Source organism: Cetorhinus maximus, chromosome 28 (assembly GCF_964194155.1).
Source record: "Cetorhinus maximus chromosome 28, sCetMax3.hap1.1, whole genome shotgun sequence".
Lineage (NCBI taxonomy): Eukaryota > Metazoa > Chordata > Chondrichthyes > Lamniformes > Cetorhinidae > Cetorhinus > Cetorhinus maximus.
In genome coordinates this window covers 20,868,070-20,884,661 of record NC_135906.1, presented here as the reverse complement: position 1 = coordinate 20,884,661, position 16,592 = coordinate 20,868,070, and the positions used below count along the sequence as shown (strand labels likewise).

Sequence of the window (16,592 nt, the reverse complement as noted above, 5' to 3'; positions counted from 1 at the left end):
GATGGTAAAATTTGAATTCAATAAACATCTTGGAATTAAAAGTCTGATGATGACCATGAAACCATTGTTGTTTGTTGTTAAAAAAAAACTGGTTCACTTTTGCCATCCTTACCTGGTCTGTTCTATGTGTGACTCCAGATTCACAGCAACATGGTTGACTCTTAACTGCCCTCTGAACAAGGGCAATTAGGGATGGGCAATAAATGCTGGCCTTGCCAGCGATGCCCACATCCCATGAACAAATTTTTAAAAATAAATAAATGGCTTATTCTGTTGGCGAATGATATATTTTACTCCTCCTTTGAATGGATTCTACCCCAATCTCAGGAAAAACCACAGGACTGGGTCTCCCCAGCCCCCTTTCTCACCAAGTTATAGAAGCCTTAAATTATTGATTGGGTCTTTACTTATTTAGACTTCCATGCAGCCAAACAACATTAATATCACTTGGAATTGTTTTAGCTAATAATCACCAGCTCTTTTGTGAAGCTGTATCACCGCTTGCCTTGAATAATTTCTGCTTTAATGCCCAATGATGCAAATTATTCTTTTTTTTATATAAATAATGTCTCAAAGATGAACTTACAGATCAGCTGCATCAAGTACCATGTTTTTTCTCTCAAACTCCTCTGGAATGAAGGATATGGTCCCACTATAGCAATGCTGGTTGTCCCAAAAGAATCATATTATAAAAAATATCAGAACCAAATCTGTCGGGAGAGACAGAACTTGCTGGATCTCCTTTCTCTACAAAAGAGAAGCCTCAGGCCCTTAAAATTGTGAAGGGATCCAATAGGGTAGCACGAGAGATGTATTCCCCTGGAGTAGAGACCATGAGTATAAGATAGCCACTAATAAGTCCAGTGGGGGAATCCAGGAGAAACCTTTATTCGGGGAGTAGTGCGATTGTGGAACTTGCTACCACAAGGAGTGTTTGAGGTGGACAGCAAAGATCATTTTAAATGGAAGCTAGATAACCGCGTGAGCGAGACGGGGAATAGAAGGATATGCTGATTGGGTGAGGGGAAGTAAAGGAAGAGGAGGAAACTCATGCGGAGCATAAACACCAGTTGGGCCAAATGGCCTGTTTCTGTGCTGTAAAATTCCAGGTAATTCTAAGCCACCTTTGTAAAGCTGTTGCTATGACACTTTCTGCTTTATTGGTTCTGAGGAGGAATAGCTCCCCTTTTAATTTATGCATTATATGTTGTGGAGGTGATGCAATGCCATCAATTGTGTTTTTAGTGTTACCCAGATAGAGGTGGGCACAATCTAGCTGAGCATCCGTTCAGAACTCCCTAATAATGTAGATGGTAATCTGAAGACTAATACATCATAGAAGAATGTGAAGATTTCAATGATATAAAATACCTGGCGTACTTGAAGGTCCTTTTTAAAGAGATTCTCAATACTGGCTGTTGGGGAAAGGGCTCCGTTGAGTGCTCAGTTTGAGAGAGAGCGGCGTATTTCATACGTACATGTCCCAACAAGTTTTGTCAGCTCTTCGACAGGGCACTTTATGAACTGTTTCTTTTCCGCGAGTTCTTTGTACACACTGATAGCAGGGATGTTAATACTGGGGAATGGGCTATTTTTGAAATAACATCAGATGCTAGTGTCAGAGACTCCCGAGTCAGGGAGGCCACTTTATTCTGCCCCTGCATTGTACCTTAACCCTAACCTTGTGAGAGCACCCAATGACCTTTCCATCCACCATGCTAGCCACCTCTCGGAGCGATCTCCAGCTAGTGGCCTTTCATCTTCAGTTTGATGCTTTTGATTCTCGCCGACACCTCCAAGTGGCTCTCTGGAGACCATCCCAAATTCTTGTCATGCAGAACACCTATGGGTTTCAGATTGAAGAGCTTTTTCATCTTATCCACCTGAGCTGCATTCAAATTAACCCACCTACCGTTGGACCATTTCTATAAAGGGCATTGGGGAGGACTGCCGTCATAATGTGACCAAGCATAAAATCTATGCAATCTGTTTCAAGCAAATTCTTGATCTGATACCTGGCAAGTATTTATTTAGCCGATCAACTTGGATTACTCATCCTGGATGTCCTTTCTGTGCGTCTCAATCGCTCAGGAACCATCGATTTCCACAGTCTTAATAAACACACCGATCCATACATCTGGCTCCTTCTAAATGAAGTAAACAGGTGACCAGTACACAGTTGGAATTGTCCCTCGAGTTAAGTGTAAAGCTTCTGCAGCCGGCTGGTGAGTCATGAGGTTTCCACTATCTATAACTCACTGCTAAAACTGAGCTTCACTCAATACAAGACCTTTATGTACACTTAGAGAGACCTCAAACTTAACCGGGGTCCCTGCTTTCTGTTCAGGTGGATGCTAAAGGTTTCGCCAAATTACAGTTCGAAGGAGAGCAGAGTGTTCTCCCAATGTCTTGTTCAACATTCTTCTCCCACTTACAACAATGAAAAGATTGGTCCATTCATCCAATCGCTCTGTATGGGATCTTGCTGTGTGCAAAATGGCTGCTGCATTTGCCTATAGAGCAACAGTGATTAAATGGTAAGGTTACTCATTAGCTGAGACATTTTTAGATAACTTAGGTGGCAGAATCCAATTCATGCTGTCATGTCCAAAGACTCTACACCAGCTCGAGCCTCTTATCCACCCCCCATTTCTTTTATTCCATAATTGGCAGCCATGTCTTCAGCTGTCTGGGCTCTAAGCTCTGGAACCTCCTCCCTAAACCTCTCTGCCTCTCAGATGCTCCTTTAACACTGCCTCTTCGCTCACCTGTCCTAACATCTCCTTACGTGGCTTGGTGTCACATTTTGTTTGCTGAGTGACCTGGGACACTCAAGGCGCTATGTAAATGCAAGTTGCTAACTTGGGTGCCAGCAACATGATGGACCTTGTGACAGTATTTAAAATGGACCCGCTCCAACGCCGAAGCCTGTGCAGAAGCTGATGGCACTGCCCATTTAATTACCCACTGAATGCTACATGGCTTGAGAGAGTGGTTCGCTGAGAGGCTGTAATGTAACAGCTCTTCTCAATAAACTATACAGTTCATAAGACTTCGGACTTGATATCTCTACTGAGTTGGTTGAGCTTATTTGGGGATATGCTTGGGACACAGCAGCTGGTGTCCTTGGCATCCAGGCCAAGGAGTGGTAAAGTTAGCAACTCCCCTCCCCGGTCGGCCATTTTAGTTTGCAAGCGGGTGTTGGGTGAGGTCTGACTCCGCGGTGACACATAATCAAACAACCTGATGACTCTCATACACAGTGGGCACTGGAGGGAAACGCCTCAGGGTTAAACACCCAGGTAAAGTCCCCATTTTCCCACATCAGTTTCAGAAGTTCGTAGGGGTTCCAGCATAGGCGCATTAACTGGCACCTCGTTCTGTGCAGCTGGCCATCCCGCCTGTCCCGCCCGGCAACAACTGGATGGGGTACTGCAACCTTCACGTGGAAGTCTTGACGAATTGGGAAATTCAGTTGCGCAGCTCCTCTTTCTTGGGCGCCTAAACAGCCGCTAACCTCCAAAATGGCAGACAGGAAGCATGAACCCATGATGAGCCAAATGTGCCATTTCGTGAAGGCAAGACTATGGACAGCAGTGCCCATGGGTGTTAGACCCTTTTCATGTATACAAAGAGGTGAAAACTGCTGTGTCCAAATTTCCATGCCGTAAGTTACAGACAAATTGGGAAAACATGCTCCCTTAATTACTCATTCCAAGACCCTACAGTCTGGAATTTCCTCCCTAAAGTTCTCTCCGCCTCTTTCTCTTCAAAGAGAACAAAGAAAAGTACAGCATAGGAACAGGCCCTTCGGCCCTCCAAGCCTACGCTGATCATATTGCCCGTCAAACTAAAACATTTTGCACTTCCAGGGTCCATATCCCTCTATTCCCATCCTATTCATGTATTTATCAAGCTGCCTCTTAAACACCACTATCGTACCTGCTTCCACCACCTCCTCTGGCAGCGAATTCCAGACACTCACTACCCTCTGCGTAAAAAACTTGCCCCGCACATCTCCTCTAAAGATTTCTCCTCTCACCTTAAATCTATGTCCCCTAGTAATTGACTCTTCCACCCTGGGAAAAAGCTTCTGACTATCTAATCTGTCCATGCCACTCATAATTTTGTAAACTTCTATCAAGTCGCCCCTCAATCTTCGTCGCTCTAGTGGGAACAATCCAAGTTTCTCCAACCTCTCCTCATAGCTAATAACCTCCAGACCAGGCAGCGTCCTGGTGAACCTCCTCTGCACCCTCTCCAACGCCTCCATATCCTTCTAGTAATGTGGCGACCAGAACTGCACGCAACATTCCAAGTGTGGCCTAACCAAGGTTCTATACAGCTGCAGCATGACTTCCCAGCTTTTATACTCAATACCCCTGCTGATGAAGGCAAGCATGCCATATGCCTTCCTGACTACCTTGTCCACCTGCGTTGCCACTTTCAGTGACCTGTGGACCTGTACACCCAGATCCCTCTGCCTGTCGATGCACTTAAGGGTTCTGCCATTTACTGTATAATTCCTACCTGTATTAGAGCTTCCAAAATGCATTACCTCGCATTTGTCCGGATTAAACTCCATCTGCCATTTCTCCGCCCAAGTCTCCAACCGATCTATATCCCGTTGTATCCTTTGACAATCCTCTTCACTATCTGCAACTCCTCCAACCTTAGTGTCGTCTGCAAACTTACTAATCAGCCCAGTTACATTTTCCTCCAAATCATTTACGTATACTACAAACAGCAAAGGTCCCAGCACTGATCCCTGCGGAACACCACTAGTCACAGCTCTCCATTCAGAAAAGCACCCTTCCACTGCTACCCACTGTCTTCTATGACCAAGCCAATTCTGTATCCATCTTGCCAGCTCACCTCTGATCAAGTGCGACTTTACCTTCTGTACCAGTCTGCCATGAGGGATCTTGTCAAAGGCCTTACTGAAATCCATGTAGATAACATCCACTGCCCTTCCATTGTCGATCATCTTTGTCACTTCCTCGAAAAACTCGATCAAGTTAGTGAGACATGACCTCCCCTTCACAAAACCATGCTGCCTCTCACTAATACGTCCATTTGCTTCCAAATGGTAGTAAATCCTGTCACGAAGAATCTTCTCCAATAATTTCCCTACCACTGACGTAAGGCTCACCGGCCTGTAATTTCCTGGATTATCCCTGCTACCCTTCTTAAACAATGGAACAACATTGGCCATTCTCCAGTCCTCTGGGACCTCACCCGTAGCCAGTGAGGATACAAAGATTTCTGTCAAGGCTCCAGCAATCTCCTCCCTTGCCTCCCTCAGTACTCTGGGGTAGATCCCATCTGGCCCTGGGGACTTATCCACCTTAATATTCTTCAAGACGCCTAACACCTCCTCTTTTTTGATCTCGACATGATCCAGGCTATCTACACACTTTTCCCTAGACAAATCGACCGCTAAGTCCTTCTCTTTGGTGAATACTGATGAGAAGTACTCATTTAGTATCTCTCCCATTTCTTCTGGCTCCATACACAGATTCCCACCTCTGTCCCTGAGTAGGCCTACCCTTTCCCTGGCTACCCTCTTGCTTTTTATATATGTATGAAAGGCCTTGGGATTTTCCTTAATCCTGGTTGCCAATGACTTTTCATGACCCCTTTTAGCCCTCCTGACTCCTTGCTTAAGTTTCTTCCTACTTTCTTTATATTCTCCACGGGCTTCATCTGTTCCCAGCCTTCTAGCCCTTATGAATGCTTCCCTTTTCTTTTTGACTAATCTCACAATATCCTTCGTTATCCAAGGTTCCTGAAACTTGCCATACTTATCCTTCATTCTAGCAGGAACATGCCGGTCCTGAATTCTTATCAACTGACGTTGGAAAGCCCCCCAACATGTCAGTTGTTGATTTGCCCTCAAACATCCGCCTCCAGTCTAGATTCCTCAGTTCCTGCCTAATATTGTTATAATTAGCCTTCCCCCAATTAAGCACCGTAACCCGAGGACTCCTGTTATCCTTATCCACCAGTACCTTGAAACTTACTGAATTAAAACGCTTTAAAACTCCCTTAAAACACTCCTTAAAACTACCTCTCCGACTAACCAAGCTTAAAATCACCTGTCCTAATATTTCCTCTGTGGCTCAGGGTCAAGTTTTGTTTGTTAATTGCCCCTGTGAAGTGTCTTGGAAAGTCTTACTATGCTAAAAGTGCTATATAAATGCAAGTTGTTGTATTTATGTGTGTGCACGTGTATCATATAAAATACATATATATATTAAAAATATATAAAATACACGCTTACATATAAATATATATATATAAAATACACACTTATACATAAATATGTATGTTAAAAATATACACATATAAAAATAATAATGTATATTTTTTTATATGTGTGTATTTTTAATATACATATGTATAAGTGTGTGTTTTATATATATATTTATATGTAAATATGAGTATTGCTGACAGAAGAAACATGCTGTCAAAACTTTTCTGCTTGCACTCATCAGGACAGCTCACAAGAATTTTTATTCATTCATGGGATGTGGGCGTCGCTGGCTGGGCCAGTATTTATTGCCCATCCCTAATTGCCCTTGAGAAGGTGGTGGTGAGCTGCCTTCTTGAACCGCTGCAGTCCATGTGATGTAGGTGCACCCACAGTGCTGTTAGGGAGGGAGTTCCAGGATTTTGACCCAGCGACAGTGAAGGAACGGCGATATATTTCCAAGTCATCATGGTGAGTGGCTTGGAGGTGAACTTCCAGGTGGTGGTGTTCCCATGTGTCTGCTGCCCTTGTCCTTCTAGATGATTGTGGTCGTGGGTTTGGAAGGTGCTGTCTAAGGAGGCTTGGTGAGTTTCTGCAGTGCATCTTGTAGATGGTACACACTGCTGCTACTGTGCATCGGTGGTGGAGGGAGTAAATGTTTGTGGATGTGGTGTCAATCAAGCGGGCTGCTTTGTCCTGGATGGTGTCAAGCCCCTTGTGTTGTTGGAGCTGCACTCATCCAGGCAAGTGGGGAGTATTCCATCACACTCCTGATGCTTTGTAGATGGTGGACAGGCTTTGGGGAGTCAAGAGGTAGGTTACTCGTCACAGGATTCCCAGCCTCTGACCTGCTCTTGTAGCCACAGTATTTATATAGCTAGTCCAGTTCAGTTTCTGGTCAATGGTAACCCCCAGGATGTTGATAGTGGGGGATTCAGTGATGGTAATGCCATTGAATGTCAAAGGGCGATAGTTAGATTTTCTCTCGTTGGAGATGGACATTGCCTGACATTTTTATGGCATAAATGTTACTTGCCACTTATCAGCCCAAGCCCGGATATTGTCCAGGTCTTGCTGCATATGGGCACGGACTGCTTCAGTAACTGAGAAGTCATGGATGGTGCTGAACATTGTACAATCAACAGCGAACATCCCCACTTCTGACCTTATGATGGAAGGAAGGTCATTGATGAAGCAGCTGAAGATGGTTGGGCTGAGGACATTATCCAGAGGAACTCCTGCAGTGATTTCCTGGAGCTGAGATGACTGACCTCCAACAGCCACAACCATCTTTCTTTGTACTCAGTATGACTCCAACCAGTGGAGAGTTTCCCCCTAATTCCCATTGACTCCAGTTTTGCTCGGGCTCCTTGATGCCACACTCGGTCAAATGCTGCTTTGATGTCAAGGGCAGTCACTCTCACCTCACCACTGGAGTTCAGCTCTTTTGTCCATGTTTGGACTCAGGCTGTAATATAGTCAGAAGCTGAGTGTCCCTGGCGGAACCCAAACTGGGCATCAGTGAGTAGGTTATTGTTAAGCAAGTGCCGCTTGAATAGCATTGTTGATGACCCCTTCCATCAATTTACTGAGAGTAGACTGATGGGGCGGTAATTGGCCGGGTTGGATTTGTCCTGCTTTTTGTGTACAGGACATGACTGGGCAATTTTCCACATAGCCAAGTAGATTCCAGTGTTGTAGCTGAACTGGAACAGCTTGGCTAGGGGTGCGGCAAGTTCTGGAGCACAAGCCTTCAGCATTATTGCCGGAATATTCTCAGGGTCCATAGCCTTTGTCATATCCAGTGTTAACTCCAATGAATATATATAAGGGAAGAATGAGTCTGAAGCTGATCTTTGGCCTCAAGCAGTTTTATTCTTCAGCCAGTTCAGCAGAGCGACAGACTCCCAGTTCCTTTCCCCTCTGGAGTGTTACAGCATTAGATGCCATCGCCTGTTATAACAATGTAATTGCTGTACAGTGTAATTGCCAGTCAACAGGATGATTGTTATTGGACCTTGACAATGTGATTGTTGAGACACTGGCATCCAGTGCCTTCAGCAGTTTCTTGATATTCCATGGAGTGAGTTGAATAGACTGAAGACTGGCATCTGTGTTGCGGGGGACCTCCAGAGGAGGCCAAGATGGATCATGTACTTGGCACTTCTGCGATTACCAACAGTAAAGGGAACAACAATTGATACTGCATGAGAAGAAACTGCTAATTGGTTGGCAAATAGACTCTGGTGGGGGTGTTGCCATGGAGAATGCAGCATGGAACAGTTAACTGCCCGGCTTTGCTCAAATTCAAACAGGCAGGTCAACTGTGATTGGTCAAGGCATTGCCCTGGGGAATGAACCAGGGAATGATTGTTCCCAGGATTTTGCTCAGCTGAAAAAGGTACAAAGAATGGGCATGTTCCTTCTGTCTGCAGAGGAGAAGGGCCCTGTTTGTGACCATATGTAGCTTCTAGTATGTGGAAGTGAGCCACACTGAACCAGACCTACAATCCATGAAGTGCATTGCCTGACATGACATGATTGACATGCATTCTCCATGGCAACACCTACAACAATCAAAGTCCACTTGCCAGCCAATCAGCACTCTCTTCTCATGTGGTATAAATTATTGTTCCCTTTTACTGTTGGTAATTTCCTGCAAGCTGTCCTGATGAGTGCAAGATGAAAAGTTTTGATAGCATGTCTCTTTTTTCATCAATGCTCAAGTTCTGTACTGCCAAATGACTACATTTATATTTGTGTGTATATATATATAAAGTATATATATTTGAGAGATTGGATACATGTGGTAAATCCAATGCTTGTTTTCCAGGTTCAGAACATCTCCCAGTCTATTGAGGTCCTGGATCTTCGCACCTACAGGGATCTCCAATATGTGCGGAACACAGAATCACTGATGAAAGTTCTCAATGCCAGATTGAAAGTGGCAGCAGAGAGTCAAACAAACCTGTTGAACAAAAATTTTCAGGTACGTTGGGGACACCTTGGGTGGCTCTCTTTTCTTCTCCAATGTCCCTCCCCAATTTCGCTAAAATGCATCTCGGTTGGAGACTCTTGCACACAACTGTTTTGCCAAGTGGTTATTGGACAGCTTTGATATTTGACTGTGGAGACCATCACAACCACAGATGTCCACCTCAGTTTGACGTGGTGGTGGTGGGATGAGCAGTGTCTAGCCTGACTGATATAGTCTTACCCTTACTTTCTGTGCACTGAATGCAAGATCAGCAGCATTATGAGATCAGCTGTAGTTAAGCACAGACCAGGGGCATGAACCTGACAGCTTCCTTCTCTTCATCTCTCCAAAAACAAGGTGGCTTTACCCTTTTGCTACTGGAGGAAGTTACGGGTAACATTTCAGTTAGAGAGAGACTCACTTGGAGTGTTTTTTTCCAATGTGCCTTTTGCCCCTGACCTTATCTCAGGATAGAGCTGTATCCTTCTGTATGTAGCTGTGTTTATGAATGTGTGTGTGGCTGGATGTGGCCGTACAGCTGGGTGTAGCTATACTTTTGTCTGGGTGTTTGGGTATGGCTGTATTTTCATCTGTGTGTCTGGGCATGGTTGTGTTTTTGTCTGTGTGTCTGGGTATGGTTGTGTTTTTGTCTGTGTGTCTGGATATGGTTGTATTTTTGTCTGTGTGTCTGGGTATGGTTGTGTTTTTGTCTGTGTGTCTGGATATGGTTGTGCTTTTGTCTGTGTGTCTGGGTATGGTTGTGTTTTTGTCTGTGTGTCTGGATATGGTTGTGTTTTTGTCTGTGTGTCTGGATATGGTTGTGCTTTTGTCTGTGTGTCTGGGTATGGTTGTGTTTTTGCCTGTGTATCTGGGTATGGTTGTGTTTTTGCCTGTGTGTCTGGGTATGGTTGTGCTTTTGTTTGTGTGCCTGGGCGTTGCTGTATTTGTCTGTGCGTCTGGGTGTGTCTGTGTTTTGGACTGTGTGTCTGGATATGGTTGTGTTTTTGTCTGTATATGGGTACGGTTTATTTTGTGTATCTGGGTGTGGCTGTATTTTTTTGTGGCTGTGTACTTGTGTGTCTGGGTGTGACTGCATTTTTGTCTGTGTGTCTGGGTGTGGCGCTGTTTTTGTGTGTCTGGGTGTAGCTGTGTCTTTGTCTGTCTGGTTGTGACTGATTTATTTCTCTGTGTGGCTGTGTTTCTGTCTATGTGTCTGGGTGTGGATGTGTTTTTGTCTGTGTGTGACTGTGTTTTTGTGTGTCTGGGTGTAACTAATTTTTCTGTGTGTCTGTGTGTGGCTATGTTTCTATGTACGTGTCTGGGTGTGGCTGTGTTTTTGTCTATGTGTCTGGGTTTGGCCATATTTTTGTGCATCTGGATGTGGCTGTGTTTTTGTCTGTGTGGCTGTGTTTTTGTTTGTGTGCGTGGGTGTGATTGTGTTTTTGTGTGTCTGGTTGTGGATGTGTTTTTTGTCTGTGCGTCAATGAGTGACAGTGTTTCTGTCTGTGTCTGAATGTGGTTATGCTTTTGTGTGATGAGAGTGGCTGTGTTCTTATGTGTCTGAGTGTGGCTTCATTTTTGACTGTGTTTCTGGGTTTGGTTGTGTTTTTGTGTGTCCCGGTATGACTGCGTTTTTGTCTGGGTGTGGCTGAATTCTTGTATGTTGGGGTCGGACTGTGTTTTTTCTGGGTGTGACAGTGTTTTTGTCTGTGTCTGGGTGCGGCTGTGTTTTCATGTGTGCCTGAGTTTCGTTGTGTGTTAGTCTGTGTGTCTTGGTTTGGCTGTGTTTTTGAGTCTGTGTGTGGCTGTGTTTTTGCCTGTCTCTGGCTGTGGCTGTGTTTTTGCCTGGGCATCTGGGTGTGGCTATGTTTTTTGTCTAGGTGTGACTGTTTTTGTCTGTGTGGCTGAATTCTTGTATGTCGGGGTCAGACTGTATTTTTTTCTGGGTGCGACGTGTTTTTGTCTGTGTCTGGGTGTGGCTGTGTTTTCATGTGTGTCTGAGTTTGGTTGTGTGTTTGTGTGTGTGGCTGTGTTTTTGCCTGTCTCTGGATGTGGCTGCACTTTTGTCTGTGTGTTTGGGTGTGGCTGTGTTTTTGTCTAGGTGTCTGGGTGTGACTGTTTTTGTCTGTGTGCCTGGGTGTGTCTGTGTTTTGGACTGTGTGTTTGGGTGTGGCTGTATTTTTGTCTGTGTCTGGGTATGGCTTTGTTTTGTGTACCTGGGTGTGGCTGTATTGTGTCTGTGTGTGGCTCTGTTTTTGTGTGCCTGGGTGTAACTGATTTCTTTGTGTGTCTGGGTGTGGATGTGTTTTTGCCTGGGTGTGACTGTGTTTTTGTGTGCCTGGGTGTGGCTGTTTTTCTATGTCTGGGTGTTGCTGTGTCTTTGTGGCTCTAGGTGTGACTGATTTCGTTCTGTATGTCTGGGTGTAAAGAACCTATTTTTAAAATTTTTCTTGTACTGTGCCTTTAAAAAGCTATCATAGCTGCATTGAAAGACATGTTCACTGGAGCTGGATGAGGAATATCTACAGTGTTGCTTTCCTGGAATATAGGGTGCCATAAGAGAACAGAATGGTGCTGGCAAGGGTTTCTGGACTAGGGGAAACTGCCTAACGACAGCATTTTATTTGGTTCCTGACCAGGTGATTGGGGTTTTTGTGTGGTGACAGTGCAGGCAGAATAGCTCCTAGAGGGAAGACCTGAAACCGCTGTCTCCTGTGTTTGTAAGATTCCAACAATTCGCCATAATAGTTAGCTGGCTATCCCTCACATTGCTGAAAACCCCTATCAAGAGGAAAGGGGGAAAAATCACCAGTAGAGACATTGAAAGGCAAGTTTTTCATCGGTGAACCACAGACTGCAAGTGCTGGGTGACCACCTCATGTCATCAACAACAAACTGCAAGGAATTTGGAAAACATCAATCAAAATCAAACCACCTAATTCCATACTCCAGATTGGTGCTATTGAACTGTCTTATCACGCCCTTAAAATTCATGTTTTGTGTGTCTCGTGTGTGTGTGTATAGGGGTTTAAGAAGGGGTAGAGTTTAAGTTATTGAGTTGGAAGTTAACAGTTCATTCTTTTGTCACTAGTTAAAGACTAGTATAAACATTAATTTAGTTATTAAGTTTACAAACCTGGTGCTCGTATTCTGTTAACCTAAATTAAACAGTTATGTAGAATTGGGGCAGTCTGGTGGTTTTGTCAAACTTTTCACATTGGCCGCAGTTTGGGGAACAGTGGGTCTTGATATTACAGCGCGCTATCCCCAGTGAGCCGTGACAAAGTGTGGGGAGCTCGTCCAGAATATTTTGAAACAAAAGACGACAACGATTTGGGTGTAAATTCAGTAAATGATGAAATCTAAACGGAAACACCAGGTTTGTACTATAAAAAAATAAGATGGCATTGGAAACTGCTAAAAACTTCCTACAATTCGACTAGCCAATAGGACAATACTGGGATGGTTAGATACTGTGTTCCTGTATTTAGAGGAAGGACAACAGGATTTAATAAGGTTACTTAAGAAACATAAGGAAATTTGTAGGGATGTACTAAACATGTTAACTAAACATGATGTGGACGTAGGAGACTCAGTGCCAATAAAACAAGATCTGCATCGGTTGAGCCCAGAAAAACGAGCTCAGTCAGAAACAGCAATCAAATATATGTTTGGAAAATAAATTGACCGAGCCCAGCCAAAGCAGCTGGAGATCACCGGTCATGTTGGTTCCTAAGCCTGATGGATCAACGAGATTCTGTGTAAACTACCGGAAAGTGAATGTAGTAACGAGGACAGATTTGTTAGAGGATTGTATCAATAAGGTTGGCAGTGCCTCATTTCTTTCTAAAATTGATCTATTGACAGGGCACTGGCAAGTGCCGTTAACACCAAGGGCTAAAGAAATATCTGCCTAAGTTACACCAAGTGGATTGTATCAATGTCGAGTCATGCCATTCGGGTTTAAAAACGCCCCAGCCTCATTCCAGAGATTTATGAATCGAGGCGTAGCTGAAGTCCCTAACTGCGTGGTTTATTTAGATCATCTCGTAGTATGCAGTAAAACATGGGAAGAACATGTAAAGCAATTAGAGGACCTGTTTAAGCAATTGCAGTTGGCTGGCTTAGTCATAAAGCACGCCGACTGAAAAATCCTGGCCTGCGTGTCTGGGTGTGACTGTTTTTATCTGGGCGCGACTGTATTTCTGTGTGTCTGGGTGTGGCTGTATTTTTATCTTTGTGTTTGTGTGTGGCTGTGTTTTTCCCTGTATCTGCGTGAAGCTGTGGCTTCGTTTTGTGTGTCTGGGTGTGACTGTCTCTTTGTGTGCCTGGGTGTGACTGTCTCTTTGTGTGTCTGGGCGTGACTGTCTCTTTGTGTATCTGGGTATGACTGTTTCTTTGTGTGTCTGGGTGTGACTGTCTCTTTGTGTGTCTGGGCGTGACTGTCTCTTTGTGTGCCTGGGTATGACTGTTTCTTTGTGTGTCTGGGTGTGACTGTCTCTTTGTGTGTCTGGGTGTGACTGTCTCTTTGTGTGTCTGGGCGTGACTGAATTTTTGTCCATGTGTGGCTTTGTTTTGTGTGTCTGAGTGTGGCTGTGTTTTTGTCTGTGTGCCTGGCTGCGATTGTGCTTTTGTGTGTCTGGATGTAGCTGTGTTTTTGTCTGTGTGCCTGGCTGTGATTGTGCTTTTGTGTGTCTGGATGTGACTGTTTTTGTGTTGTGGCCAGGATTTTCCATGTCCACCGGCATTGGGTGTGTACAATGGCTTGAGCGGACAATGAACCACGATTGGTTTTACGCAGCCAGTTTGCGATCGCGCCCGATGCTGGTGGGCATGGAAAATGCTGGCCACATACACAAGCACAGCAACACCCAAACTCACAGACAAAAACACAGCAACACCCAAACACACAGACAAAAACACAGCCACACCCAAACACACAGACAAAAACACAGCAACACCCAAACACACAGACAAAAACACAGCTACACCCAAACACACAGACAAAAACATAGCTACATCCAGGCACACCTAACACACAGACAAAAACACAGCTACACCCAGGCACACCAAACACACAGACAAAAACACAGCTACATCCAGGCACACCAAACACAGACAAAAACACAGCTACATCCAGGCACACCAAACCCACAGGCAAAAATCACAACTACATCCTGGCACACCAAACCCACAGGCAAAAAACACAGCTACATCCAGGCACACCAAACCCACAGGCAAAGACACGGCCACAGCGCTGCCACCATGCTGGATTGGTGCTGCCGCTGCCCGTCCTGTGGCCAGAGGTGGGTAGAGGACATCCTGGTTGGCCTCCTTCACAGCATCCAAATGGCATCCCAGTGATGGGTCATTAAACCTGGGGGCTGCAGCCTCTGCCTTTCATGGACATCTGCCCTTCAGTAGTTGTGGGCTGGAAGCGCTGAGATGTGGGCGCACAGCTGGACTTTAAATATGGCGCCCGGCGCGGTGATGGCGTGGCCGACGAATGAGAGCCCGCCCACCATGGAAACGGCGTGTTTCCCGGGAATGCATAAGTAATGCAGTGGGTTTGGGATGATACAGTGTGAAAACCTGCCATCGTGGCTGGCGGGGTAAAACAAATGCTACCGCATTTAGTGCAAATCTGGGACGATTGCACCCAGTGTGTCAGGATGTGGCTGTTTTTTTGTCTGTGTCTGGGTATGATTGTGTTTTTGTCTGGGTGTGGCTGTGTTTGGATGTGACTTTTTTTTTTGTGTGTCTAGGTGTGGCTGTGTTTATGTGTGTCTGGTTGTGGCTATATTTTGTCTTGTGTTTGGCTGCGTTTTTGTCTGTGTGTCAAAGTCTTGCTGGGTTTTTGTCTGTGTCTGGATGTGGCTGTTTTTGTCTCTGTGTCTGGGAGTGGCTATGTTTTCCTCTGTGGCTAGGTATGTCTGTGTTCTTGGGTATCTGTGTGTGACTGTTTTTTTGTGTGTCTGGGTGTGGCTATATTTTTGTCTTTGTGTTTGTGTTTGGTTGCGTTTTTGTCTGTGTGTCAAGGTCTTGCTGTGTTTTTGTCTCTGTATCTGGGTGTGGCTGTATGTTTGTATCTGTGTCTGGGTGTATCTGTGTTTTTGCCTGTGTGTCTGGGTGTGGCTGTGTTTTTGCCTGTGTCTGGGTGTATCTTTGTCTGTGTGGGTATATCTGCATTTTGCCTGTGTGTCTGGGTGTATCTGTGTTTTTGTCTGTGTGTCTGGATGTGGCTGTGTTTTTGTCTGTGTGTCTGGGTGTGGCTGTGTTTTTTCTGTGTGTCTGGGTGTGGCTGTGTTTTTGTCTGTGTGTCTGGGTGTGGCTGTGTTTTGTCTGTGTGTCTGGGTGCGGCTGTGTTTTAGTCTGTGTGTCTGGGTGTGGCTGTATTTTTGTCTGAGTCTGGGTGTTGCTGTGTTTTTGTCGGTGTCTGGGTGTGGCTGTATTTTTGTCTGTGTCTGGGTGTGGCTGTGTTGTTGTCTGTGTCTGGGTGTGGCTGTGTTGTCTGTGTCTGAGTATGGCTGTATTTTTGTCTGTGTCTGGGTGTGGCTGTATTTTTGTCTGTGTGTCTGGGTGTGGCTGTATTTTTGTCTGTGTCTGGGTATGGCTGTATTTTTGTCTGTGTGTCTGGGTGTGGCTGTGTTTTTGTCTGTGTCTGGGTGTGGCTGTATTTTTGTCTGTGTTTCCAAAGAACATGAGAAATAGAAGCAGGAGGAGGCCATTCAGCCCTTTGAGCCCGCTTCACCATTCACTGAGATCGTGTCTGATCTTTTACTTCAACACTATTTCCCTGCACTATCCCCATGTCCGATGATGTTTCTAATTAGGAGAAATCTATCGACCTCCGAACATGCTGAATGACTGAGCCTCCACGGCCCTCTCGGGTAGAGAATTCCAAAGATTCACCACTTTAGAGTCAAGAAATTCCTTCATATCTCAGTCCTAAATGGCCTGCCCCTTATTCTGAGACTGTCTCCCCTGGTTCTAGAGCAACCCTCCCCTCCAATCCCCCCCATGGGGAAACATCCTTCCTTCATTTACCCTGTCAGGCCCTGTAAGAATTTTGTATGTTTCAATGAGGTCACCTCTCTTTCTTCTAAATTCCAGGGAATAAAGGCCCAGTCTATTTAATCATCCCTCATAGGACAATCCCTCCATCCCAGGAATTAATTTAGTGAACCTTTGTTGCACTCCCTCTGTGGTAAGTATACCCTTCCCTAGGTAAGGAGACCAAAACTGCACACAATACTCAGGACGTGACTATGTTTTGTGTGTCTGAGTGAGTGTGTGGCTGTTTCCGTCTGTGTGTCAATAAATAAATATGTCTTTCTCCAGGACTCAGACTGAACCTTTGAT

General features: G+C 45.0%; 1 protein-coding gene across 2 annotated transcripts in view; it reads left to right on the top strand.

Annotated features, from left to right (window-relative positions):
• The window catches only part of LOC144668913 (noelin-2-like), a 310,315-nt gene that overhangs the window by 268,575 nt on the left and 25,148 nt on the right, over positions 1 to 16,592 (top strand). For both annotated transcript variants that reach the window (XM_078531386.1, XM_078531385.1), the window contains one exon: positions 9,087 to 9,242. In XM_078531386.1, the coding sequence (XP_078387512.1) occupies positions 9,087 to 9,242 (156 nt within the window). The remainder of the gene's footprint in view (positions 1 to 9,086; positions 9,243 to 16,592) is intronic.